The sequence below is a fragment of the Zalophus californianus genome, chromosome 9, assembly GCF_009762305.2.
Source record: "Zalophus californianus isolate mZalCal1 chromosome 9, mZalCal1.pri.v2, whole genome shotgun sequence".
NCBI lineage: Eukaryota > Metazoa > Chordata > Mammalia > Carnivora > Otariidae > Zalophus > Zalophus californianus.
This window is the reverse complement of record NC_045603.1, coordinates 5264953-5292307: the sequence shown is the minus strand read 5'-3', so window position 1 is coordinate 5292307 and position 27355 is coordinate 5264953. Positions and strand designations below refer to the sequence as shown.

Genomic DNA, 27355 nt, shown 5'->3' with positions numbered 1-27355 from the left:
GTGCCTCAAAACAAAGCTTCAGCAAAGGTCAACTTCTGTTCTGCTTTTGTGGCAACCACACCTCGGCCACGCAATGAGTGCAGGAAACTGTCCAGCTTGCTCCCACTGCCGAGAGCCACGTGCCCCTGTCCCTGGGGCTGCTGGTCCTCGCAGGCACTTTGCAGGTGGCCTGGCCCCTCATTACCAAAAGTCCGGCAGAAACTGGGGCCAGGCTCCCGATGTTCCTCTCACTCAGTACCAAGGCCAAGGCCTCCTACTAGGCCCTTCTGGAAGCCCTCACCGGTGGCATCTTCTGCCAGGCCTGCATTGGGTGCTGAGTCAGGTGTGGGCCCTGCCTTTGAAGGGCTCTGAGCCGGTGGAGGAGTCACACGGGGATCCCCAAACAAGAGCGGGAGGTCCACGCGGCATCAGGGGTGACGGCCTGGGGGCCCCAGCGGCAGAGCCTGGACAGAGGCAGAAGGGGGACTCAGGGAAAACTCTCGGGGAGTCGGTGCTGAGCTGGGGCCTGGGCATAATCAGGCAGATTAGGAAGGCGAGCGGGAGGCGGGCACAGCTCTGAGTCATTCAGAGGCTCTTAGCGGGTGGCACAAGATGCTCCTGGCAGGGGCACGTCTAGATAGGTGGCAGCCCCTGAGCACGTCCCCTGCCAGGCGAAGGCATTTGGACGTGATCCTAGGGCTCCGAGAGCAGACACGGGCACTGCTTCCTAATTCTGATACGGGCAGGAGTCTGGGCTGATGTGTTTTGGGTATTCCACACACAGTCTCACTGAGCTCTGCCTGCGAGGCAGGCACGTTATTTCCCCCATGTACAGACGGGGAGACTGAGGCTCGGGGAGGAAATGGAACTTGCCCAGGGTCAGTTGTCTAGTTAGCGCCGAGCCGGGGGCACAGTCTGGGCTGCTCACCCCTGTGCGTGGCCATAGCTCTGGTGCAGGGTAGCGGGCTGGCGGGCTGGGGGCAGGGAGCCTGCAGGGCAGTGTGGCCACTGTCGGGCCCCCTCCCCTCCCCCCCAGTGGAGAGGTGCAGAGCCTGGAACCTGGGGCGGAGGGCCCACCGGGAGGAGGAGTGTCTCAGCTGGTGTCTGCAACCTAACTGGGAAGATAAGACAGAGCACCTGGCAATTTGAATAACAATGAACGCTTCCAGAAGGCTGCGGAACGTCGGTGACAATAACAGTTAGCTGACAAAAGCAGAGGAGTCACAAGGCCCAACATGACTAATTGCCAGGTGAGCTGCAGACAATGTGGCCCTCAGAGTGATGATAGCTCGGTTTGCAGTTTGCGTGGCGCTGACTCTGCCAGGTGCGGAGCTAGGAGCCTTCAGCACGCCTTCCACCGCATTCCCATGGCAGCCCGGTGGGGGTGGGGTGCTGGTATCCACGTCTTACAAGGAGCAAACAGGGCCGGCATCCTGACTGGACGGTGCCGGGTAAGCCGGCAAGCCCGCAGAGGTGAGAGCAGAGTCTCCTAGGGCAGAGCTTTTAGCCAAGGAAGAGGCGGTCTTGGGAGGCTGCCTGGAGGACGTGTGTTTGTGTAACACAAGCATTGGGAATATGCGACATAAAGCCACGATGAGTAGCCCCTCACAATTCAGGCCCCCAAAGAGGTCCCCGTCCGGGTCCCCAGAAGCTGTGAATGTGGCCTCACACAGTGGAAAGGGAGTCTGCTGGTGGGAGTAAGTTGGGGACACCTCTATGGGCAGATCTTCCTGGGTTATGCAGGTGGGTCCAGTGTCATGATGAGGATCCTTCAAAGCGGGGTGCAGGAGGGCCAGGGTCAGAGAACGCAAGGTGAGGACAGAAACAGGTCAGAGCAGAGCCACGATTGAAAGCACAAGCCACAGAACGTGGATGCCTCTGGAAGCTGGTAAACGCAAGGGAGCAGATTCCCCCCTAGAGCCTCCAGAAGGAGTCAGCTCGGCCAACACCTCGACAGCAGGTGTTCCTAAGACTCATCTTGAACTTTTGGATCATGGCTTCATGTCATCCTTCCCCGTGTTAGGTGAGAGCTGGGAGGTGAGCTCGGGCGCGGGTCCCAGCTCTGAGCACCCAGTGTGGACGCGGCTCATAGCAGGTGGAACGGAGGGCAGCCCTCCTCTCCAAAGTGCCCCGGGGAATCCGTCATTGCCTGCTTACTGGGTCGCCAGGAAAGGTAGAAGCTATCCCAACAAAGATCTTATTTGTGGACAAACTGGAATTACTTTGCATTTTATAGGACATTGTGTCATTTGAAAAGAATGGAATGTGAAACTTCACTTTCTTTCCCTGAGAAAGAAGATGACTGTCATCCCGGGGAATGGAAGACCAGATGGATGCGGGAGCGAAGGGCGATGCTCTGGTGTCGGCTACTCCCTGCAGATTCCACAGACAAGATGCTGTGTCTGTGTTTCTAGCAGCACACCGACTGCACTGGGGGATGGGGGCGGGGACGGGGCATCATGGGAGCGATGGGCAAAGGGCAGGGCATCTGGCCCTGGCATCTGAGGCCAGGTCCCCACATCCTGTCGGCTGACCCTGCTCCTCTGAGGACACCCCCTCTTTAAGCCTCCAGACCCCACGCCTCCCGGTTTCCTCCTGCCTCAGGGGCTGCCCCCCCCGACTATTTTGCCAGTTCTTCCCTCCCCCACCAAGAGCTCCCCCACACTTCATCCTCCCCCCAGGCGACCCCCAGCCCCTCGGATTCCATGACAAGCACCCTCGGCCAAGCCCAAGCTGGGTTGCAGCCTAGACCTTCCCCTGAGGTGCTCCACTGGTCTGTGACCCTAACATCACTCCCTGATGCTCACAGGCATCTCCGACCTCGGACATCCCACGCAGCTGGTACCCAAAGCCACACCCACCCGAGGGGTCGCAGTTCAGAAAATCCCATCAGTATAGCCCCAGCGGCTCGGTCTAGGGTCCTAGATATCGCTTTTGGAGCCCCCCTCTTCCTTACCATCCCCTCCATTCCCCCAGCCAGTCTGGTGGGCGCTGCCCCCTGCTTCTGCCACCTTCTCTGCCCAAACTCCTGCACCCCAACTTTCCTTCTGATGCACGAAGGCACCAGCTCTCTCTGCCTCAGCGCCGAGGGCCTGGCTTATCTGGCAGCCCCGGGGAGCCTGGAAGGGCTGACGGCCGAGGAGGGCTGACCAGCCCGGCGCCTCGCAGACACGGGACTGGAGGCTGCTCCGGCTTTGGTGGCAGGGGCCGAGGGCCCGTGGGGAGCTGTGCCTGGCTTGGGGAGCTTCATTATCCAAGCCCTGTGTGCAGCCTTCCTCCCGGCCCTTCGCCCTCCTGACTTCCGGACGTTTCTTGGGGAGCTTGGGGTCTTTAAACATCTACATCCTAAAGGTTAATTTTTAATGCTGCTTTGGTAAATATTTGATGCCGTGGCTTTCACGAGAGAACGGCGTTCTGCATTAAAGGCCACAAAGGGCTGGGGACGCTGTCTTCTTCCGACCGCAGCCTCCGTCACAACCCCACCTCCTCTTGCTCTACAAAAATAAAAGACTCTCCCTTTGCCTCCTTGTTATGAATTTTTCAAGTGCTTTCCACATCCATTCTGGTCCCTGATCAGCGTCTCCATCAGCCAGAAGAGAAGGTCAGAGGGGTTTTAAGTTGAAAGACACTGTGGAAGCATCCCGTCACACAAGGGGAAAGCGGAGCCCAGGGAGGGACAAGGCTGCCCTAGGTTAAAGAGCAAGCCAGTGGCAGAAGGAGTCCGACAAGCAGCCATGATTCTGAACCCAGGGCTCTGCTGCAGGCACTAGGATCTGCAGGAGGACTCAGACTGTCCCTGGCCTCGCCCCATCCAGTGGGCACAGATGTGATAACAGACCACGTGGGCCTGGCTGTGTTGAGGGTGGGGAGCAGGGAGAGAAGACCTCTGCAGGAGGGTGGGAGGCCTCGGGGAGAAGAGCAGCCTGAGCAAGGTTTTGAGGGACGCGTAGGAGCTCACAGGGGAGCTGGGGTGGGGAACCCAGTGAGGTGACCAGGCTTGGAGGCACGTCTCCTGGGCAGAGATGGGGTCTGACCCATTCTGTGTACCCAGCCCTGGCCGGGAGGGGAGCCCAGGCTTTGGTCCATGTTTTGCAAATGCTTGTGAAATGAATGTGCCTCCTAGCTCCAGGGCTGTTTATACTTTGCCCTTGACCGTCCATGGCTCCTGGTCCCCTGTGCAAATCTCTGTGCTCCCTCCTGGCGACCGCTGACCTGATGCTGTTTTTATGTTATGGCATGCCTGGGCTGCCTCAAATACCCCAGCCTGTGCCCCAGGCCCCTTTCCTGCCCTCGGTGGGGGACAGATGTGGCAGGAGGGGCCGAGGCTGGAGCCAGGGTCATACCCAAGCATGTGAGCATGCACACAACATACACACTTCTGCACACACACAAGACACAGGCATCATACTACACGCACACTAAGCCCAAACCACAGAGCCACACTACACATGCACACACACACCACACACACCGCACATGTGTCCCCAACACACACAGCATATGCTACATGTGTACGCTACACCCACGTGCATCCTTATACACGCACACTCACGCTGCGTACACACTGCACACACACGCACACACACCCTAGTCTTTGGCTTTCCTGGCTGGCCCCAGAGCTGGGGAGAAGGCTATATATCCTGGGCAGTATGTCCCGAGGCCACCATCCCTCCTGGGGCCTCCTGCTGTCCACCTGGCACACATCTGTCCCTCTGGCACCTCCCCAGCTCCTGCCCACCTGGGACCCGCCCCAGGCCTCAGGATGCACGCTCAACCTTTATACGTCCTCACCGGTCGTGCACAGCCCAGGGCTCCGGCCGCAGCCAGCAACAGGCCCCACTGTGCCATGCCTGGGACCCCCGCTCCGCCTCTTCTCCAGCGGGGTCCTTCCTCATCTGTGGCAATACCGCACGTCACTCAGATCAGACCTTACAGCCGTCCGGGGTGCCCCCATTCCCTGCGCCCGGGTCCAATCCCTCTGTAATTCTGGCCGCACCACCTCCAAAACATCTCCAAATCAGTCCACCGCCCCCAGCCTAAACTACCATAGTCTCCTCCCTGGGGCACAGCAACAGCCTCCCCACGGCCTCCTTGCCTCCACACCCCCGTCCTACAGTCAGCCCTGCCCATCGCGGGGGGCTCTCACCAAAGCTCCCATCTGACCAAGTCACTCGCTGCTCAAAGTGCTTTGCTGCCCCGTGGTTTCCCTTAAACTAATGGACACGATCTCCCCCCATCGAGACAGCCGCTCTGTGGGGTGTCCTGCATGTCCTCCCCCTGCTGATGCCATCAACCATGAGATGCACCATCGCCTGAGGAATAGCTTTTCCGGGAAGAAGTAAGCAGCGCTGCATTAAATGGCCACCTTGGCCGGGGATACATCTGGACGTCAGAGGTGGTGATGAAAATGTGCCCCTCAGGGTCATGTGAGTGACAGTCTCCGGCAGGGCCCAGGTGCAGGGGGTGGCACAGCCGCTGGGCTGTCATAGAACAAGGCGTTTACTCTAGGAACCCCTGTTTTTACAGAGGGGCAGAGAAGGTCGAGAAAGGGGAGTCGAAGGCTCAGAGGAGGGTCCCTCAGCTGCACTGGATGGGAGAACGGGACCCATCCGCAGGGAGCTGGGACCTGAGGGGCAGCCGAGGGGGCCTGGGGTCCATGGAAGGGTCTTGCCTTCCATGTCTGCGGGATCTGCGGCCTGTGGTCAGCAGTCCGGAAGAAGAGCCGGACACAGACGGAAAATCTGCAGACACACGGGGGCCTGGGGCACCTCTGCAGCCATGCCTCCCTGGCTCTGAGACTTCTAGGGCCCAGTGATGCTGTCTGGGGCTTCCCAAAACTCAGACAACTCTGGCCGGCCTTACCAGGGCAGTGGATTCTGGGATATGAAGACCCCAGGCTAACCAAGCTGACGACAGAACAATCTAGCACAATACCCTTTTCTTGTTTGGTTGATGAGCTATGACATAAGCTCTCAGCAACCTCAACCCGGGGAGGAGAGGGTAGAGGAGGGGTTTGGCAGGGGCCCCTTTTCCTGTTGACAGAGTAGACAGAGACAGGGACAGGGGAGACTTTGGAGGTCCTCAGCACATCCTCAGACGGCAACCCCATGATACCCCTGCCACGGGGGATTATTTGCTTCCCCACTGCTGTCTCAGAAAGGTGAAGCAGCCTGCCCAAGGACACACAGCTGGGCAGCACAGAGCTCGTGCGAGTCCAGCCCAGGGGACCTCGGGGGACACCGGGGTCCTTGTTGCCACCTGTAGGCTGCCACACCCAGCAATTCCTGAAGCCACAGGTCCCAGTACTTGAGCAGGTTGGAGCCACACCTGGAGCCCGCGGCCAAAGCCATCTGGCAAGGAGCTCTCCCTGGCACCCTCCGGGGCGCCTCAGAAGTAACAGGAAGAGTACTCTGGAGGGCATTTATGAGGAGCCGGCGCCCTCCTGGCCCGAAGGCCAGAGTTGGTTTCCATCATTCTGACGGCAGCGGGATGCCCACGGTGGGAGAGTCTCACTGCGCCAACAAGCATCTATTCTTGGAAGCAAATGTTTTCCCAGTTAAGGCCAGAGTTTAATGATGGAGGGAATAAAGAAGGAAAGGTTCCTTGGTCCTCCCCGGCCCACACCGATGGAGATAAATTCCTGCTTCTCTCGCCTTGGGGTGCCCGATCTGGGAGCCAGGCCCGTCCAGAGCCCCTGAACTAAATGGTTTTGGGGACACATAACAGCTGTGGGCCCAGCCTCGGCTTCCCTTCATGGCAATCCTGTGGTCTCCACATTATCCTGCTGCAGCCCAGGGGGCAATCGGACGGAATTGCTAAGCAATTGATGTGAAGGAACACCCCCTCTTCTCGCAGGCAATGTTCCCCCAGCTTTGTCCAGGCCTCCGTGGAAACATCTCTTTGTTAATTGCTCACTCAAACTGGCATCTTTCTTTAAACAGAAGCCAGCCGCAGTGACTGGGTTAGGGAATCTTAATTGATTCCAAGCTAGTGTGCCGGCTGGGCAGTATGGGTCCCCCCTGGGCTGGGTGGCTGGGGGTGGGGACAGGACCGCAGGAGCCCCCTCCAGGATGAGGCACGTCTAACCAGGCCACCTGGCAGCGTGCTGCTGGGAATGGGGTGCCCTGTGGCTGAGCGCCGGCTCTGTGCCAGGCTCCCAGTGGGCTCCATCTCTGTCCACCCCCCGCCCCCATTTTCACGTCCAGGCAAATGGGCCTGGGAGGAGCAAGTGACTTGTCCAAGGTCACAGGGCCTGCGGATCCGGTTGGCTGGACTCATGGCCCTTGCTCGTCCACCACACAGAGTTGCGTCCCAGGCCCAGAGGCGGTGAACTTCTATCTGGAACTTGAGCTGGAAGAGGGCTCTGCAGACAGTTAAGTCTGGTCTAGTTCATGCTGGAAGAGCATCTTCAAAGAGACTTTGCCAAAACCTTCTCTAAGGTATATTTGCCCTGTGGCCAAATACATTGATTTTCCAGGTAAAGTAAGGGGCCAGGATTGATTTTCTGCACATCACTGGCTGGGGTTGTGCCTCTCTTATATTTTAGGCCCTGCACTTGGCCCAGGGCATGGCCAACCCTCAGCAAGCACAGGTTGAAGGAGTGAATTAATGGTGTCCGGCCGCATCCTCACCACAGTGCACACTGGTGCTGAGAAGCAAAAGCAGATGGGGTTGGCGAGTTTGCAAAGGGACAGCCCAAGATGTTCCCTCCGGGGACAAAGGGCCAGATGGATGACAGGAAGTTCTGACCCGTCCTCCTGCCTTCTCATCTCCCTTACTTTCTTTGCTCTGGGAAGGAGCATGAATCTCCTTTTCAGAACTACCTTGCCTCTTGCCCCGGCTACAGCCGGCCAGGATGCCTGTCTATGGGTGTTCCTTGAAGCGCTGGGATCCAGTTTCATAAGCCCGTAAGGACACGTTCGCAGCTCTGCACTAAGATTCACAGACCACGGGGCAGGCAGATGGTCGGAGGTGCTGAACACATGGGCGTTTGAAAGTTTACGTGCAGTCGCATGCCAGTAAATTTTCAATGACCAGATCTTGAGAGGATAGAGCCCTGATTTGTAACATTTGCTGCCCATTTCCATGGTGTAAGTACTGTTAACAGTGTTGGGAAGAGATGCACAATAGCCAACATTATGTAAGTTTCACTACACTGACACAATAGATAAGAAAAGCTCAAGAGCATAGATCGTAGGAAATGTAGCAAAATCACTAGGAAGTGATGATTTTGAATGTCTGTTACTTTTGTGTTTCATAGAATTTATTTAATTGTCGGCTTATAGCACTTAATTTTTATAGTGTCTGTATTCAACAACGGGCTCACAAAATTCCTAAAAAATTAACTACTAACTCTCATGAGCCAGTGCAAGGTGACCCCAGCACATCTTGGCTATGTTTATATATTTAAGACTTTTTTTTCAAGATTTTATTCATGTATTTGTCAGAAAGAGAGCACAAGCAGGGGGAGAAGCAGGCAGAGGGAGAAGCAGACTCCCTGCTGAGCAAGGAGCCCAGTGCAGGACTCAATCCCAGGACCCCGGGACCATGACCTGAGCCAAAGGCAGACGCTCAACCGACTGAGCCACCCAGGGGTCCCCATACATTTGTTTTAATGTGTATTGGGAAAAATATAACTCTTAAACCAAAGATACGATTGCTTAGAGCAAGTCTGAGTTGCTTTAAAAAGCGACTTGATTTAAAGCCAATTAAAAAGGTATTAAGTAAACAGTACAGGGGAAGGAAATACACAGACAAGAGTAATACCCAGGAGCTGAAATTTGGAAAATAAAAGTTGCTTTATGGAAATGCCTTCAGTTACCACCCGTCTTGGGGGTGCAGTAACATAGATGGGCAACCCACAAGAGAGGAAATACAGTTAATTAACAAACGAAAGGAAAGATGTTCAGCCTCAGCTAACAATCAAAGAAATGCAGACACCTAAAAACGAGGGGGGCCCATCCTCACAAGCTGCTGCTGGTGACAGTCCTCTTGGGAAGGAGGCTGGCATTGGTACAAAGAACCGTACAGCTGTCACGCCCCTCGACTCAATCATTTCCCTGCCTGGAATGTATCCAGAGGAACTAATTCATAAAAGGGAAAACCATAAACACTTAAAGGTGTTTATTGCTGCCCCTAATCTTCTGGAGTATGTTTACCCTCCCGCAATATTATTTGTCATAATAAAGACAATTGTAAGCTATACAAATGCCTCGCTGTAGGGGAATGGCACAGTTAATGCTAGCACGTGGGATCAGGACTACTGGGTAGCTACTAAAATTATATTTAGAAAAATTAAGTAAAACCACAGGTAATGGCTAATTTAATGCTAAGTGAATATAATTAGAATGCAAAACGATACATACATTGTTATTAGAAAAGTATTAAGCCACGTGCATAAGAAAGCAGAAAATGCAAAATGGCAGGGAGGCCAGTGTGGTTGGAGCAACTGGGGGAGATGAGGACAGAGGGATCAGATCAGGTTGTGGGCCATTGCAAGGACTTTGAATTCTTCCGTCTTCTAGAGAGAGGGGAGATATCCATGGGTTTCGATTTACATTTTAAAAGGATTGCTCTGCTGCTGTGGGGGGCAAAGGATAGAAGCAGGAAGAGATTTAGAAGGTGCTGCCTCAGTCTGGGCAAGAGGATGGACCAGATGGTTGGTTTCGGTAGAGGGGTGCGGAGGGCGGATTCTGGGTCCATTTTCCTGATGTCCCTGATAGGATGTGTGAAGCGGCCAAGAGTCAGGGATTCTGTCCTGAGGAGCTGGTGGGAGGGCAGAGGACACTGGGTGTGCCAGTTTGCAATGTCTACTGAATACTTGAAGGGCTGCCTGTGAAGACTCAGGATTTGCAAAGCCGAGTCTGGGGTCGGGGCGAGGTGGGTGCGGGGCACCGCCCTGAAGACAGACCCAGAAGTCAGGTGCAGAGGGACAAGTCTGGAGCTGGCATGCCAGCGGAGTTCCCAAGGGTGGGTGGAGATGGAGAGAACAGGGTCAAGGAAGGAGCCCAGGGCTCTCTGGTGCCTAAGGCCACGTTGATGAGGAGGGAGCAGTGAAGGAGACCAGTGAGGGGCTGGGAACCACGTGGGGTGGTACCCAGGACCTGGAGCTCCCCAAGGCTCCCCACTTCTCATTAGCCTTTCCCATCCTCTGGGACTTAGCCTGAGCTGCACTCTGCCTAGAGGGTCATATCTCCACTTCCAGAAAACTCCTACTCATCCATTGAAACCCTTTCTGGGTGTTGACTGCTCCCTGGCCAGCCAGTGCTCAGCTCAGAGGGGACCCTGAGACAGCTGACTGGTGTCCTCAACATCACAGAAAGCCTGCTACACCCTGACGTGATGCCGGGGGTGGGGGGCGGACAGGAGGAACAATGGAGAGCGGTTTCTGCATGCCACGATCTTCTGCGTCTCCTCTTGCTGAGCCAGACAGCACTGATTCTAGCATCCTGCTTCCAGGTGAGGCGAGTTTGGCTACATCACCTGCTGGAGGTACTCCAGGAATCAAAAACTGGAGGAACAAGATCTGAACCCAGGTCTGTCTGCCTCTAACAGGTTTTGCATCTAAATGTTCTGTTTCCTGCCTGAAAAAAAAAAAAAAATAGAGCTTTGTAGCAGGTGGGGTTGTTCCACTGAGGCAGATGGCTTCTGGAGGGAGTGAGCGATCCATCACTGGCCGTGCTCACCTGGGCAGGGATGCTAGATGCCCACATCTGGAAACCCTCTTGTCCTGGAGGCGGAGGGACCCAGCGTGAGATGGAGCAATGCTCTGAGAGGTGGAAAGAGAACCGCTGCAGCATGTGTGTCGGGGGGGGGGGGGTGCTCAGAAGCACCCAGTGGCCCGAGTCAGGGAAAGTGGGTCACTGACTACTTATGGCCCATCACCTCTCAAAGACAATTAAGGCAGCCATTAAAACAGTGTTATGAAGACTTAATAATGCAGGAACCTCGTTGAGACAGAATGTTGAATTAAAAACCCAAGACACACAACGTGATGTGCAGATGGTAACAGCCGTAAGGTGGAGAGAGAGCTGAGAGCTGCAGGGGACGGCGGGCTGCACTGGGCTGGGGTCTGCTCTCCGCCCCCCCCCCCCCCCCGCCGTGTTGTCCAGTGAGCAGGGCAATTTTATCACGGAAAATTAGGCGTAAAAGGGAAGGAAACCGTGACCACTCCTTGGTGGAGGGAAGTAGCAGGGGAATAATAATTAGGACCAGCCATCAGGACCCGTGTGCTCCGGCTCTGGGCAGCCGGGATCCTCGTCACCCTCTCCTGATGACCCCTGAGCTTCTGGGGGCCCAGAGGGGGCAAGAGGTTGCAGGATCTGCCCAGGTCCCAGGACTCAGGAGGGCAGACATGGGATTTGAAGTCTGGGTTGCCCGTGGCTTTCCTTCCAAACTGCTTCCTTCAGCCCCTCCCCTCTGCTCCAAGAGCATAGCTTGCTCGTTGTTACGAGTAAGAAAATCTACCAGCAGAGACCCTGGTGGCTTTGGATGTGGTCCGGTCCTTTGTTTTGGACCCTGAAGCCCAGTCTGTCCTAAGTACCCTGACTGATTCCTTCCGGTTGAATTGGGGTCTCTGTCTGGGTCTACAGTGGTCCTTGGGGGCAGGGATAGAGCAGAAAGAGAGAAGGCTGTGAGCCCCAGAAGACTTTCAGGGGGTCCTTCTGGCCTCTCGTGGAATATTATCGGTAAAGAGGCTCTCACCAGAAAAAAAGAATCTGATTATTCTATTAGAGAAGAGAACCTTGAGAGGATCTCTGTTCCAGGACGGCTATCCCCTGTGGAGACCCTGAGGGTCCTGACCCTGACCCTGACCCAGGCCTTTGTACATGCTCTTCCTCCCCTTTAGTTTTTTGCCTAATTATTACTCATCCTTGAAGATCATTCCAGCTGTCACCTCCTCGAGAAAGCTCTCCCTGATGCCCCATCTGGACAATGTGCCTTCTGGGCTCCCTCCTATCACAGCTGATAGCTCGTTGCCGTTGTCTGTCCCCAAGTCAGATGCCCGGCTCAGTGCCCGGCGCAGGATGGGGGTGGGAAGATTGGCTCCTGTCCCTGCTCCTCTCTGGACTGGAATTGGACCCCACACCCCGTCTTCCTCCCGGCCCCTGACCCCTCCCCCTGCCCTGGGTCCTGCTCTGGCTGGCACCTGCGGCAGAGAGCCAGTTCCTGCCCATAAGGGTCACGATGTGCCCAAGGCTTCCTGGGGCATCTGAGGCCCTTGAGCTCTGTCTCCTGACCCCTGCCTGCCTTGTCATGTCTGGCTCCCCAGCCTAGGGGACGAGGCTGGACACCTGGCCCTGAGCGGTCCTCTAAGCTGGCCAGAGCTAGACTGCCTGTGCTCAAATGCTGGGTCTGCCAGTAACCAGCTGGGTGACCCTGCACCACTTACCTAACCTCTCTGTGCTTCACTTTCCCCATCTGTAAAATGGGGATTCATCAAATAAGTGTTTGAGAGCAGGGGACGAGGCAGCCAACCAAGCAGACAAAACCCTCATTCTTACACTCTAGCGGGGGTAGGCCAGGAACGGAGGGCACCCTGTCTGAGTGCTCTGCGTGGCTCCTGCTTTGCTGTGATTTTAAATTTGCTCCCTAGCATCAAACCCAAGCATTCCTCCCTGGGCCAAGCATCCGCGGGGTAAGGAAGGACGGGCCTGCTGGTTGCTGGTGGAAGGGTGAGGACATGGTTCTGGAAAAGGAATCAACATTCCCTGCAGCCCTACTCTGTGCTCAGCACTGGGTGAGGTCCCCTCCTTCACCTCTCATCGCCACTGTCGACGGGAAGTGCTGAGACTCAGAGAGGGCCGGCAACTTGTCTGAGGACACACAGCCGATGACGCGTCTGGTCCTGGGCCTGTCACCCCACCCTCGTGGTCCTCCCTGATTGTGGAGCAGCCCTGCTGAACAAACACCTTCCTGGGTTTTCCCCAAAGCCGTGTGCACACGGTGGAGACAGGTGGTGAGGAAGCGGGTGGGTGCCTTCCATGTGCACAGGGTTGGGACGGGAGGAAGCCAGGGCCCCAGCTGGGAAAGACAAGGGTTCTGGGGGACAGGCCCAGGGTTTCCTAGTCCAGCTGAGAGCCCCAGGATTTGAAACTCCACCCACACGCAGACATTCTCTGTCTTCTGAATTCTAATCACGGACGCCTCCTTGGTATTTGATGTGATGCCAAGAAGATACTTGGTCTCCCTTTTTGTCTTCTGGCTTTCTGGAATTTCTCCCTGTTGGCTAGTGGCCTCCTACAGAAACCACACATCAAGGATCTGGCCCCAGAGCCGAGAAGAAAGTGATGCCCGAGCTTTATCGGGAGGAAGGTTCTGGGGTCGGGTAAACTCCAGAGACCCACGGGGGGTGGCCTATGAATAAGTTCATGAAGAGCCAGAGGGTGTTCTGGGTTAGGGAAGCAGGAGGTAAGAGCGGCAGCTGCTGCGGGGGCTTTGCTGCCGGGCAGAGGCCTGTGGGCTGAGAGGGGCCCTGTACATCAGGGCCCAGAGCCTGGTTCTGCCTTAGGCCACATGACATCTGCAAGCTTCTCGCAATTTTCAGGGTCACCGTGGTCTTTACTTGTGCTGTTTCCTCTGTCTGAAGTGGCTTTTCCATTTTGTTCCAACCCGGTGAACTCCCCCTACCTCACCGGCTCTGCCTCCACCTTGCCTCCTCCTCCTCCAGGAAGCCTGCCCTGACTCCTCCTTCTCTTGCAGTTCATCATGGCCTCACCCAGCTTCTCTGGGCACTTTGTGTAACTGCGGTTGTCCTCTGTCCTGCCCCATCAACCTGGGAGCCTCCTGGGGGCCGGGCATCCCCTCTACCTCTACAGGCACCTGCGGGACAGGTCAGAGCCTGACGCAATTTGGTTCTGCATGGTCTCAGGTGATGTGCCACTTTCTGTGCACACGCAAGCCCTGCCCTGGCTGGGGCTTTCCGAGCTGCTCCTCTCCTGCCTGGAGGGCCAGGTTAGCCAGAGTCCCCCCATGGACTCCAGAGATAGCCCCCCTGGCTCCCTAAGCTCCTTCCATCAATCCGAGCCCTGATATCTCAGAGACCACCATGCAGAGGAGCTCCCAGCTCCACCAGCATGGCTCTGTCGCCACTCCTCGAGGGGCGGTCCCCAGACTGGCAGCATCGGCACCTCCCAGGCCCAAACCAGATCATGCACATCAGAACCGGCAAATCTAACGAGACCCCAGGGGACTGAATGCCCACTGAAGTTTGAGATACACAAACAACCATCTTCCCAGGCCAAGTCAGGAATTTCCCCCTGAGCGCTGAAAGATTGAGAGGCCATGGGGGCTGGGCAGCCGCCTCTCCTCCTGTCACTGCCCCATCCCACACCCCCCGACTAGGCCTCAGGCCTCTAGGCCTGACCAGGGCCTGTGACCTCAGGGAAGGTTTTGCGGGATGAATAGGAGTGTTCCCCGGGGAGGTGTGAATTGGCAAGGGCCAGAGGGCGCCAGGCCACAGGGGAAGGAGTGAGGTGGGATGAGGCAGGCAGCGGCCTGTGGCACCGGGGTCAGGGTCCTACTTGGTCCTGGGAGACCTGGGACCGGGGAGATCTGGCTCCAGCCCACGGACTTACCGTGTGGTCTGGGCAAGTCAATTCCCCTCTCTGGGCCTATGTTTGCTCATCTGTGAAAGGGGACAATAACCGCATTGCGCTCAATTCCCACCGCAGGAGTCGCGGGGGTCAGCCAATGGAAATGATCATGGCGGGCGGCGTCTACGCGGTACGTGCAGCCATGGCTCCCAGCGCTCGGCCGGCTCCGGGTGTGGGTCAGAAGGGCGCCCCCTCTGCACTTCGAGGAGGACATGAGCCAGGGGAGCAGCGGGGAGCTGAAGGCCCCAGTCCCTGCAGGCCGGCCCACAGCGCAGGGACTGAGGGCCCGGGCCACACTGCGTGCAGGGATAATCGGGCCGCTGGCCAGTGGCTGGAACACAGCATTTCTAGAGCTGGAGCTGGATGGAGTGTGTCTGGGGCCACGGAGGGGGGTTGGGCGGACGTGCACCTCCTCCATGGAGCCTCCAAGACTGCTTTCTCAGTGGCGGCTGGGCGGCTGCCTCAGTCCTAATGCACTGGCCCAGGTTCTGACAGGAGGCTCCCCCTCCCCCCGTGGGCGAGCCCCCGACAGAGAGACCACTGACTCCAGGGTGCCACTCAGCCCTGGGGTGGGGCCCTGCCTCAGTCTCCACTTTGCTGGGTGATCCGGGCAAGCCAATGACCTCCGAGCCCCCCAGTTTCCACTTCTGAAAGTGGGGCACAACATCCTTAGCCCAGCGGGCAGACGGGAGACGACACAGTGGCATGTGGCCGGCCCGTGCAGGGCACTGGGTGAGTGCAGGTTGCATGTCCCCGTCAATTCTGGGGGGCAGGACCCCTACGACATTTTTCTACCCACCCGAGCAGTGACCACGAGGATTGACAACGTGGGGCCAGGTGGCGGGCCAAACCCCTCCCTAAGCATCCTCCCCTTTAATCCTCAAGGGATTAAAGGTATCTTCATGGGGAAACTGAGGCACGGGAGGTGGAATGACTCGCCCGAGGCCGCAGAGCCGGCAATCGGTATGGGCAGCTCTTGGACCTGGGCGGTCAACTCCAGCCCCAAACGGATGTGCTGCTTGCAGTCACGCCAGGGGTGCTGACAATACTCAAACGACCCGCTTGCGGCCGCGTCACGTGGGGCTGGGGGTCCAGTCGCGTTACAGTCGGAACAGGACAAGCCGTCTGGCAGGACTCTGAGGGCTGCTAGTGGTCTCAGCCACGGGCAGGGGCAGGAAGGGCCAGAGCGCCACTGACAAGAAAGCTGCGAACCAAGGGGCAAGGCGGCAGGTGTCCCCAGGGAGGCCACCTCAGGTTGTGGGTGAGGAAGGGGAAAAGCAGGGCCGCTGGGCAGGTGGGTAGGCGGCAGTCACTCTGCTGGAGAGAGAGCTGGGTGGTGGGGGTGCCGGGCTGGAAGGGGGCCCCGGAGGTAGAAGAGCAGGGGAGCCACTGGCGGGATCTGTGCCCGAGGGGGCCGCGTCGCCGCGATGACAGGGAAGTGCTCAGGGGGCTGCTTGGAGGACCCAGGGTGACAGTTTGGACATGAAGCGGCCCAGACACTGGCTCTTGTTCTGGGAGAAGCGCTGAGTACAGCCCGCCCCTGCCCCAGCCACACCCCTGTGCCACCTGCTGACACCCCGGCGGCCACACTCACCACAGGGTCACAGCCCTGGCTCTCTGCCCAGGACACCTGCTCGGATCTGCTCTGGCCGTGCCCCGCCCCCCATGCCACTGGCACCGCCCCTAGGCTGTGTCACAGCCTTCTGTCTTCCCACGGTGGTTCACTCATGTCTTGTGTGTCACTTGTCCCCTGTCCCCAGCACCCGGCACAGGGCCAGGATGGGGTGGCGGCCGGTGGGGTAACGAGCCCCCGTGAACAGTGTGAAGGAACATGGGTACGCACACCCTGTCCTTTCTGCTGTGCTCACGGGGGGTGTAGGGGTCTCTGTCAGCACACAGGGCTGCAGCCTGATCCCCGCTCCACCGCCAGCCGGTGACTGTGGGGAAGCCACTTCACCTCTCTGCCCTGGCACCGAGCCCATGGGGGTGGAGCAAGACAGAGATGGCAAGCGTGGTGCCAAGGGGCACAGCCAGTGCTCAAGAGATGTTGCGAGAACCATGGGCTCCCACCAGGAGGCCGGCGGGAGACGGTCTCGCCAAGTCCATCCCCTCTCCCCGTGGTGGGTACGGTGGAAGCCCAAGCAGGAAGCCCCTCACCCAAGGTCACACTGGGTGTCGAGGGCAGACCGGAGCTGGAAGGCACCAAGTGAATCCTTTATCCCCCATCCCCCATCCTCGCAGGCTTCTGATGATCTGTTTTTCGAACGCTCATATGGTTATGGGAGCACCATCTCGAGTCCGCAATGGGGGAGCCAGGGGGGACACGAAGAGCCTCCGAGCTCCGAAGTTAAGGGTCTCCCACTTAGACAGCAGGGCTCAAGGACTGCGAGCTCGGTCTCTGGTTTGGACTTGATGCACAAGCCCAGCAAGCTTGGCAAGCCCGTTGCTCAGGGAGGCACGAGGCAGTCCAAATGGGGGAGAGAGAAAACCATTGTTCACGTGGAAGAATCCCAGCTCTCAAAACACTTAGCCCTGTGTAACAACATTTTCCAGGGGTTCTCAGACTCCGGTACCTCAAGCACTACCCCCAGAGTTTCCTGGTCAGGGGGCTCTGGATGAGACCCAGGAATTTATTTTGACAAACACCCCAGGTGGGTCTGCTGCCAGAGACCCACATTTCAGAAAACCCCACCGCCGGGGCCAGCTCTGTTTCATGGTCTGCAGCTTTGCGTGGGTTTGCGCCTCTCTGTCCTTCTCAAGGTTCTCCACCCATCGCCTTGATATTACCCGGAGCCCGGCACGGGGGAAGGGCCCAGGGGACCGCCTCCGTGGGCATTTGTCAAGCTGAGCTGAACAGGGCTGTGTTTTTGTCTTCTGCATGATAAATGGGGCAATTATTTGATCAATAAGCTGATTTAAGTGTATCTTATGAATTATTTAAGTCATTCATTATTAAAAAGGTCGCTACCTGCTAGCTATTTAATGATCATTAACTAGCTTGGTGGCATCTCCAGCAAGGACGCACCATGGTTAACTGGGCACCTACTAGGTGCCAGACATTTCATTTAACCCTTCGAGGACCCTGGCAGGGGACCATGCTTACTCTCCACTGCTTCCTAAGGATGGGAAGGTCAGCAGGGCTGAGGTAACTTGCCTGCACATAGAGCTGGTGAATGGCAGAGCTGGGACTCGCACCCAGGTCGGGTTGCCTGCTCACAGACTCGACAGTAATCACTGTACTGAAAACTTGTGCACCTGCCAGCAGGTGGGCTCTGGGATGGATCTTGCAGCCTGGGCTCAGTCTTGGGATGTTCCGGGGTGATGTGCCCCACATCCCACCTGCCCGTGGCTGCAGCTCAGCCTCCACAGAGCATCTGGACCCCGCACCCCACCTCTTCCCTGGGGCATCTGCCCTCTGCCTGGTTCCCATTCCTTGTGAGGTCCTCCCTCACAGTGGGCTCCTGCTCCAAAATGTACAGCCCTCCTCCCTTTGTCCAAGTCTGTACTGCCCAGGGACGGTCGGTCCTCCCCCACCCCCCACTGGCCTGGGACTGGGCAGAAATGAGAGTCACAGTAGAGAAAGTCAGGTTTGAACATGCAGCCAGGCTACTAGGCTAACCCCCTGATATCCCACCTCCCTCACTGCCTCCCTTCCCTTCCCCTGAGCCGTCATGAAGCAGCCTGCCTGCGTTGCCTCATTCTTAAGAGACTCAGTGCATGTGAACATAAGGAACCAACCCAGTAATATGCTTATCTCCTAACTTCGTGCTGAAAAAGCTTATCCCCAGCCCCCAAAAACCCATTTGCTTCATTTGACCATGAAAACTTGGAAAGCCATCCAATTTCCCCTTTTGCCTTGGCAGCCAGGAAACTCACAACTCCATTAACTGCTCAGTGGCAATCACCCCCGCACCAGTCTCTAAGTGCAATAAACTGGCAAGCCGGGCTCCCAAGCTCCGTTTCCACCTCGCGTTTGACTCTGGCCCAGGTGCGTGCTATCATGGGCAACTTCAAATCCTTCTTGGCAAATAAGATAAGCAAACGATCAGGTAATCAAGGAGCCAAACACAGCAGCAATAACGACCCAATTATTTTCCAAGCTTGGCAAAGACGAGTGATCCACCATGGCAGCCTCGATCGCAAGCACTCACCAGGCAGATGAACTCTGGAAGGTCATCAGTGGTGGGCTGTGAGCATCTCCCTGAAGCGTGTGCACGGCCTGGGGGGCTTGTGGCAGCAGGCCTGGGGGAGGCTGGGGCTGTGGGGCGGGCTGCCCCGGTGGAGGGGGCCGGGCAGCGTTGCCCCACCGCCGGGGGTCCTGTTTCATCCATCGTCCGTGGATGCCCCACCGCGCCAGGTAAACTTTGCAAATGTCGTAGTTCATTGCCGAGTAATACAAAAGATCCAGGACCAGGAGCATCAACACGAAAAAGCCATAGATCCACACTCCCAGCAAGGCGGTGTAATTGCTGGAGGAAAAGAGACAGACGCTGAGGGGAAAGAGGACAGCAAACCCCCCCCGACAGAGTTAATCCACGGGGCTACTTCAGGGTCCCAGAGAGGAGGGGCCGCAACCTCCGCTGGGGGGCAGGGAGTCCAGGCTCCCCACCCTCACACCCACCCTCTGCTTCCTTCCCTCCACCTGCCTGATCGCCTCCTCCTAGATCCTTGGAATCCACTCCCCTGCACCCTGGTCCCCTGGAGTGTCTCCCCCCCGGGATCCTAGCATGGGCAGGGATCCCAGGGGGCCCCACTTCATCAGGGCTTTGGAAGGACCTTCACCCTCATGTCTCTCCCAGCATGGGAGCTGCTCCTGGACCTGCCAGCTGGCTCCTGTGGGTGCCCCCCCCGCCTGCCTGCCCCCTGGTTCCTTATGCCGTTCCTCCCTCCTGGGATGCTCTCCTGCATCCCTTACTGTGTCTTCCGCCCCTTGTCCCCCACAGCCCCTCCCTACCTTACTGGACCCAGGGCAAACGCAGGACGTCTTAGGACAAACCAACCCAACTTCCTGAGCCATAAACCCCTGGCCCTCAGCATCCACACTGGGCCACCTCACAACCCCCCATGCCGCCAGGAACTCAGCTGGTGCCCCCCTTCCCCTGGGGCAGCCTCCCCTTCAGCCTGCTCCCTCTTGCCCTTTCTCGGAAGTCCAGGAAGCAGAGGTGGGCTCAGCCTCCCTCCCCACACCCCACAGGGCAGTCCACTGGTCCTGGCTGCTCCACCAGCACCTACCTCCACTGCCCCCTCCCCCTGCCCCTTCTCCCCATGTGTTTGGGGCTCTCAGGCTCCCCTGACACGGTTTCTCCTGTTCATTCACCCAGCATTTCCCCGCCGAGCACTGCTGCACCCTCTAGAAGTAGAAGTGAGGGTGAGTTCTAGGCTGCTGGGGCTCACGGCTCCTTTGCGAAGCCTGGCTCCCCGCCACCCCATCCCTTCACTGAGGACCATGCCCCGCTCGCTCAGACACTGGGCCTTTGCACGGGCTGTGCCTTCTGCCTGGGCAGCTTTTTCCCTTTCGCTGCCTCCTCCCTTCCCTGCCTGGCTCCCACCTGCCCCTCTCGGACACCGCTTCCCCCAGGAAGGCTTCCAGACGCACTGCCCCTCCTACATGGCTGGGCTGGGCCCCTCCTCTGGCCCAGAGTCCTGAATGCCTGTCAAACTGAGCTCCCACCACCCAGGACCGGGCTGTCTGGGTCCTTCCGTCCCCCTCTCCCAGGCCAGGGTCTGAGTGTCCCCTGGGTGCCCAGGGAGGGCTGTTTCCTGGGCTGGCCAGTGCAGCTGGGACAGCTGTGCTCTGAACAGTGCCCGCCGGGGACGGCGGCTGTTAAAAGGGACTGATTTATTAATCGCTCCGACACAGCCTCCATCTGCTCCCTGCTACGGGCATCTGCGCAGGAGGGTGTCCTCAGGCTAGTGTCCTCAGGTGGGTGTGCTCAGGTGGCTGTGTGTACGTGGGTGTGCTCAGGTGGGTGAGCGCGGGTGGGTGTGCTCAGGCTGGTGTGCACAAGCGGATGTCCTCAGGCGGGTGTGCGCAGGAGGGTGTGCGTGGGCGGGTGTGCCCAGGCAGGTGTGCTCATGTGGGTGTCCCCAGGCGGGTGTGCACAGGAGGGTGTGCTCAGGTGGGTGTGTGCAGGCGGGTATGCTCAGGCGGGTGTGTGCAGGTGGGTGTGCTCAGGTGGGTGAGTGCGGGCAGGTGTGCTCAGGCGGGTGTGCGCAGGCGGATGTCCGCAGGCGGGTGTGCGCAGGAGGTTGTGCCCGGGCGGGTGTGCTCATGTGAGTGTGCCCAAGCAGGTGTGTGCAGGCGGGTGTGCTCAGGTGGGTGTATGCAGGAGGGTGCGTGCAGGCGGGTGTCCTCAGGCGGGTGTGCTCAGGCGGGTGTGCTCAGGCGGGTGTGCGCAGGCGGGTGGCAGAGAGGAGGCACACTGCTGAGAGCCAGCGTCCAGCCTTGCTGCCCCTGCTCACGAGGAGGGACCCCCCGCCCCGACCAGCTTGTGCCCAGACAGGGCCCCTTGGTGTCCTGGGGCCCCACGGCAGATCCCTCTGGACCTGCCTGAGGCTGGAGAGCACAGGCCCCCAGCCAGGGGGCCTGGGCCAGGTTCCTCCATGGCCCGGCTTTGCTGTGTGGCCTGGGAGAACCCCTACATGTCTCTGGGCCTGCAGGAGACGACTGAGTCCATCTCAGTCTCAGCTCTCCCCCTTCCCAGCCTTGGCCTCAGCAGTGAGGCAGGGGCTGTTGCCCTCTGACCCCCGGGCCTGGGGCCAGGGCTGCTCACTTTTGCCCACATGTGTGCTTTACCTGGAACGCCATCCATCCCCTTACTTGGCCAAACTCCCCCCGCTCCCCCGAAGACTTGGCTTGGGTGCTTGGAGGCCCCTCAAGTGGGCGGTCTCTGGGTATCCAAACACTTGGCGTGGAGCAGGCACTGGTAAGTGCTCAGGGCTCGGTATCTGCTGGAGGGGCGAGATGCAATTCCGTATCTGGGCCACCCCCTTTCCCTTGTGGGGTCCTACCTCCAGCCACCACCTCCACGGGGCCTGCAGCAGTCTTGGGGGCTTGTTCACGCTAAGGTGTGAATGACTGACAGCCAGGCCCCAAGCTGCCTCACTGCCAGGGGAGGCTAGCTTTGCCTGGCTACATCGGGGTGTGGAATTTCTGTCGGGGAACAGGGGCCGGCAGCCTGGCCTGGCTGGCAGAGGCACGAGTCCTGGGGTGGATGCCCACGTGGCCAGAGGAGGCAGGCCTGGCTCCAGTCTCCGGCCCTCCTGCTTTCCCCAGCACCCTCTCTCCAGGCTCCCTGAAGCCCCCACGGCATGGCTGCAAGCATCAGGCCTCTTCCTGGTGGTTCCCATGGCAGCAGCTTCAGGGCTGAGGGAGGGGAGCGGGAAGGGGGAGGCAGGGCAGCTGTGTGCAGATGCTGCCCCGCAGAGAGGGGGACCGTGACGCCAGCCGGGGGTGGCGGCTGGGCCGCAGCTGGGCCTGGAGCCAGCAGGATTGAGAAACAACCAGAGTCAGGAGAGCGGCAGGCAGTGCGTGTCGGTAGCCCGTTCGGCACCCAGAGCAAACACAGAAGGAAGCGTCGCTGCTGTCACCACCAGCCCCATGTTATAAATGGGAAACTGAGGCTCAGAGAAGTTAAGAGACTCATCCAGGATCTCATAGCCATTAGGTGAAGAGCCAGCATCTGAACTCAGAAGCCTCGCTCCTGTCCTCTCAGAGCAGACAAGTCACCTCTAGGCTTTGGTCGACGTGGCTCCTCTGCCTGGGGCTCACTCCCTACCTCCTGTGCACCCACGTCTCAGCTCAGCTATCACCTCCTCCCAGGAAGCCCTCCTTGATGACCCGACTCCTCCTTCGGGCTCCCAAAGTCACTGGGTTTCCCAGAACACACGGTGTTGTCTTGGCTGTTTTGCAGGACTCAAGTTGGCTCCTCAGGAAGCTCTGAGCTCCCTGAGGCTAGGGTCGGGGTCCCACGGATCTTTGCGTGCCCAACACTCAGTGCAGAGCGGCTGCTGATGTCACTGAAGCTGACACGCATGGAATGCCGTGGTGAGCTGGTGACAGTGGTGGCCTTGATATATTAGCTTCTTCACTGGGTTTTACCTCCTCTCTACATATTCACAAACAGTGAAGAGCACTGCTAGCAAAGAGAACACGCCAGCACCCCGTGTTTTTCAGTCCCTGCCACAACCCCGGGAGGGAGCAGACGGGCCAGCCTGCCCCCTGCACAGATGGGGAAACGAGGACCAGGGAGGCCAAGTCACTGGCCTGCCGGGAAGTGGCCGCACTGGGATTCGGACCCAGGTCACCTAACCCCAGAGTGTGCTGAATCTTGGGAAAACCCCAAGCTCACGCCTGGATGTCCAGGGAGGGATTTCCCGCAACTGCGTGGCGTGCCCACTTGTCCCGGTTCACCCCGTACCAGGACCTGAGGACCTGAGGACCGAGTCCAGTCCCCGCCCCCCAGAGCATCCCGCATCTCCACGTGTCACTGGCTTTGCGAGCGTGCGTGCGCGCGTGGGCGCTGCTGGGCCCACAGGCCTCTGCAGCCGCCTCTTCCAACTGGCATTCGGGGGGGATGCGGAGTGGTGGCCCGCTCCCCCTGCTCTCCCCGCTCAGAGAAAGCAGGGGCGCACCTGCAGGAGACCCCCCCCGTTCGCCGACTCCCACGTCCCTTCAAGGGAGCCCACACGGGAGGCGGCAGCTGGCTGGAGAGCCCAGGCCACAGCCCCCAGCAGCTCTCCCGCCTCTCTCGGCCTGCCCTCCCCGTGGTTGGCCGGCTGGAAGCATTCTGGGTTTTTTAATTTAATTTAAAAAATGTGATCTGGAATTAATTCCATCCAGATGCAGGGGTTTTTGTTGTGTGTATGCATATGTTTTGTAAAGGGCAGAAGATAAAACGGAGGCTGTTTTATGGGGCAAGATGGGAAGCCAGCCAAAACCACAGATAGCAAATTTTCAGTGTGTTTCGGGATATTTACAGATTCGAATTCTTTCGGTGTCTCCCAAGCAATAAACAAAAAGCTCGGCTGGAGGAGTCTCCTCGAATACCTACTGGTTACAGGAGCAGGTACATCCGCAGGAGAGGGTGCTGTGGACAAGAGGGAGTCCCCACTGCGGACGGAGGAGATGAACTGCTGAGGCCATCAGGCCAGAGAGGAACAGGGGCTGCGCTGGCTGGGAGGAGACCACGGCCCCTCGGCCGACCTCACTTATGCTATCTGAGCCCTGAGCCCACTCACAGGGTGGCCTGTGGGTCAGTGTGACAAGCTGGTGACCCTGGTGGCGACATTCTGGGCCCGAGACGTCAGGGCTGCGTGATTCAAAGCCCAGCTCTGCACCTTTCTCTCCCCCGAGCTTTACTTTCCTCATCTGTAAAACAGAGATAACAATGGCCCTCCTTGGTGGTGTTATTTATGGGGCTTAATGAGATAACATGGGGCTGAGAGGGGAAAAGACGCAGTGAGTGCTGGCTCATATGAGTCAGGCGCACGGGAATGCTCGGTCGATCTGGGCCCTGAGAGGCCAGGCGACATGCCCGAGGCCACACAGCAGGACCCAGGCTATCCCAGGTCGTGGAGGAGCATGGGCTCTGGGCCACTGAAGCAGAGCCCACGACTACTATCAAAATACTCGCCATCCCTCCCTGCGCCGGTCTCCGCACCTCTTCCCACCCTGCTGGTAACAGGCTTGGCCAAGTGATGCGCTTTGGCCAGTAGAGTGTGAGCAGAAGTATTGTGGCTGCTTCTGAGCAGAAGCCCAAGAGTCCCCTCGTGGTTTCACCGCGTTCCTTTCCCTCTGCACAGGGACATCCTGCCCCAGATGGGATGCGCCTCATTGGCCTGGGTCACAGAAGGCTCCACGCACAGAGCCACAGGTGACCCCAGAGGGACACGGAGTGTGAGCCCAAAATCAGCCTTTGAGTCTCGAGCGGTGGGGACTGACGCACCTGTCCCCAACCCTGCTCTGCCCCATGCGTGCTGTGTGACTACGGGCAACTTTCCACCCTCTCTGAGCCTCAGGCCTGGTGTAAGGGGGCCAGGGGACCTTCTCCACAGATAACACCTCTACGTGGATCAAAGGGGCTAGCGAGGCCCCTCACACTACAGTAAGTGCTCACAAATGTTCATTTGTCTCCCTCCCCCTGGCTTGGCAGAGTGTATTAGATCAAGAAACATCATGATTCTAGAACCGCTTCAGTCTTTAGAAGACTGCCGGTGTGTATGCATGTTTTGTGCCTAACAGGGCTTGACGGGGTTGAACAACGGACAAGAACATCCAGAAGTTTCTGACCACACTCAGGGGCTGCTCTCAGAACTTGAAGCATCTGGACGGGGCTATAAATCCTGCAGGACAGGGCCCGGGGCTCTTGGGTCCGCGGGCACTGGGGAAAGGAAAGCTTTCAGGGGACAGAGGTTTCACCTGCGGCCAAGGGAAGAACGATCATTCATCCACTCCGTCCTTGGAGGACCCTTCTGCCTTCCTAGAATCCGTCTCCCAATTCTCCCCCTCTTGCAGCCCACCTGCCCGGCGGAGGAACGCCCACTCACCACACAAGACTCCGCCCCAGGACACCACTGTCCCCAGGGAGAGCTGACCGCGGGCCCTGCTGGTTCAGGGCTCTGGGTCTGGGTCACCCGGCAAGGGACAGTGTGCCGCACCCTCTCCCGAACACCCAGGGCCTCTGCCCGCACGGCAGGACGGGGCACCTTGCCGTGGCCGTGGGCCTGGCGAGGCTGCTTCCTTCGCTCTGCCTGCCTTTTCTGCCAGGCAGCGAGAACCAAAACAAACCATTCTGTTCCTCCGGAAAAACACAAATAAATAAGTCATCAGAAGCGCTCTCTTTTTCCCTGTCACCAGCCCTGCCCCCTCGCTGATTCACTGGTGGGGTGGGGGAGGTGGGCGGGTGCCAGGCGCCATGGCCGCCAACGGACCCCGTGCATCTTCAGGAAGCCCGGGAAGGGGCATGGCTGCCCCGCGCCGTCCAGACAGGCTGGGCTCACACGGGTCCCCAGCCCCCGCGCCCCTCCCCATATTTCCCCTTGCACTTCATACTCAGGCCGCAGGGAGACCTGCCTGGAAATGCTCATTCTTCTGGACCACGTGGCTCCCAACTTCTGGATGCAGGGGAACCCAGCAACATGCCTCCCTGCACGAAACGCAAGGACGATGTGTGTGGTACAGCCTGGGTGAGGAGCAGAGCCCAGTCATTCTGGGGTAGGCACAGCCCCTCTCTCGGGCTCCGTCCACATCTGTGGGAAGGGAGGTGGGGACTAACAAGGAGGAATCCCTCCAGAGCAGTGGATCCCAAGCAGGGCCATCCTGCACCCCCACAGCTGGCAACGTCAGGAGACACGGCTGGTTGTCACAGCTAGCTGGAGGGGTGGGGTTGCTCCCAAAGTCTCATGGGTGGTGGCGAGAGAGGTTGCTACACACAGGGCAGCCCCCCCCCACCCCCTGCCCAGAAAGAGATCCAGCCCCAGGTGTCAGTGGTGCTGTGGTGGGGATCCCCACTCTAGGGCCTCCCCCCTCAGATCTGCCTCCATCGGGGGAGACCCCAGATTTATTAAAGCAGCCTCCAGACCCAGCTGGGCTCCTGGCTCCCCCACTGACGGGCCGCCTCCATCGGGCAAGTTACGCAACCTCCCCGTGCCTCGCCTTCCCTATGTGTGACGTGGGCTCAGGATGGGCCGTCAGGTGCCCTCAGTGACATGGCAAGGACGGAGCTGAGCACTGGGCTGGCCCCGTGCCATGCACTCCGTAAGTGCTTTCTGAGATTAAAGAATCAGAACTAAGCTAAACTTCTTTAATATTTCCATTGTTCCCCAGGGGAATGGCTTTATTGTATGGCTGAACCCTTCCTTCCTCACAGCCACGAGGCCCCGCGGTGCTGAAATGATGGAGTATTCTGCGTGAGATCCTGTGGAAATGTGCAGATTATAGAAACCTGTGGGCTTCAAAACGAGGATCCCAGACACCAGTCACCAGAGCTTTGGAAAAGTCTGCTTGCCTTGCCAAGCCTCTGTCTTCTGTCTGGCTTTTGGCCGGCAAGGACAGCACTCCGGGGTGCTAACCTCAGTGCTGGCACCACTCCCCACGCTCAGGGTGTCAGTCTGTGGTCTTATAGAAGACTTGGGTCAGATTCCAGGCCTGATTCCAGCCCTTGTGATGGACAGGACTTGCCGAACGACTTCACACACAGAATTATTCTAAGGCCTGAGCAGATGGCAAGATATTCAGGGGAAGCACCCATGCATTTGAGGAAGGAAGGCTGGGGAGTCGGCCTTGGTGGGAGGAGGCAGATTTGGATGATAGTCAAGGAGTCTGCATCTCCTGCCTGACCAAAGGGAAAGGAGATTTCCTCTGAGGGAGCACGGCACAGTGGCAAAGCGTTCAAGCCCCAGCATCAGACAGACAGATTGGGCCTCAGACCCCCCAGTGGTGCCACCACTCCCTTCCACAGTCACTCAACAAACCCTCCTTCCAAGTGGACTTTTCCTTGCCATGAAAAAAATAGAGCCACCCAAGAGTCAGCCTCAGGCTTATTGGGAAAATATCTGAAGCAGCCCAATTAATATCAGGAAGAAGAGAAGAGCGCTCGATAATTCCAAAGATGGTTTTAGAGGTACTAGCTAACATGACTGGACAAGAAAAAGAAATGAGGCACAAAAACTGGAAAGCAAATAAAGTTATCATTGTTTGCAAAGAGCATAATGGGAAACTTAAGAGATTATCAACAGAAAAAGTATAACAAAGATAAGAAATTTCAGTAAGGTGGCTGGGT

General features: G+C 58.1%; 1 protein-coding gene across 4 annotated transcripts in view; it reads right to left on the bottom strand.

Moving 5' to 3' along the window:
* Positions 1–27355, bottom strand: part of SHISAL1 (shisa like 1) — an 82328-nt gene that overhangs the window by 14881 nt on the left and 40092 nt on the right. For all 4 annotated transcript variants that reach the window (XM_027595302.1, XM_027595300.2, XM_027595299.1 and 1 more), the window contains exon 4: positions 18725–19042. In XM_027595302.1, the coding sequence (XP_027451103.1) occupies positions 18725–19042 (318 nt within the window). The remainder of the gene's footprint in view (positions 1–18724; positions 19043–27355) is intronic.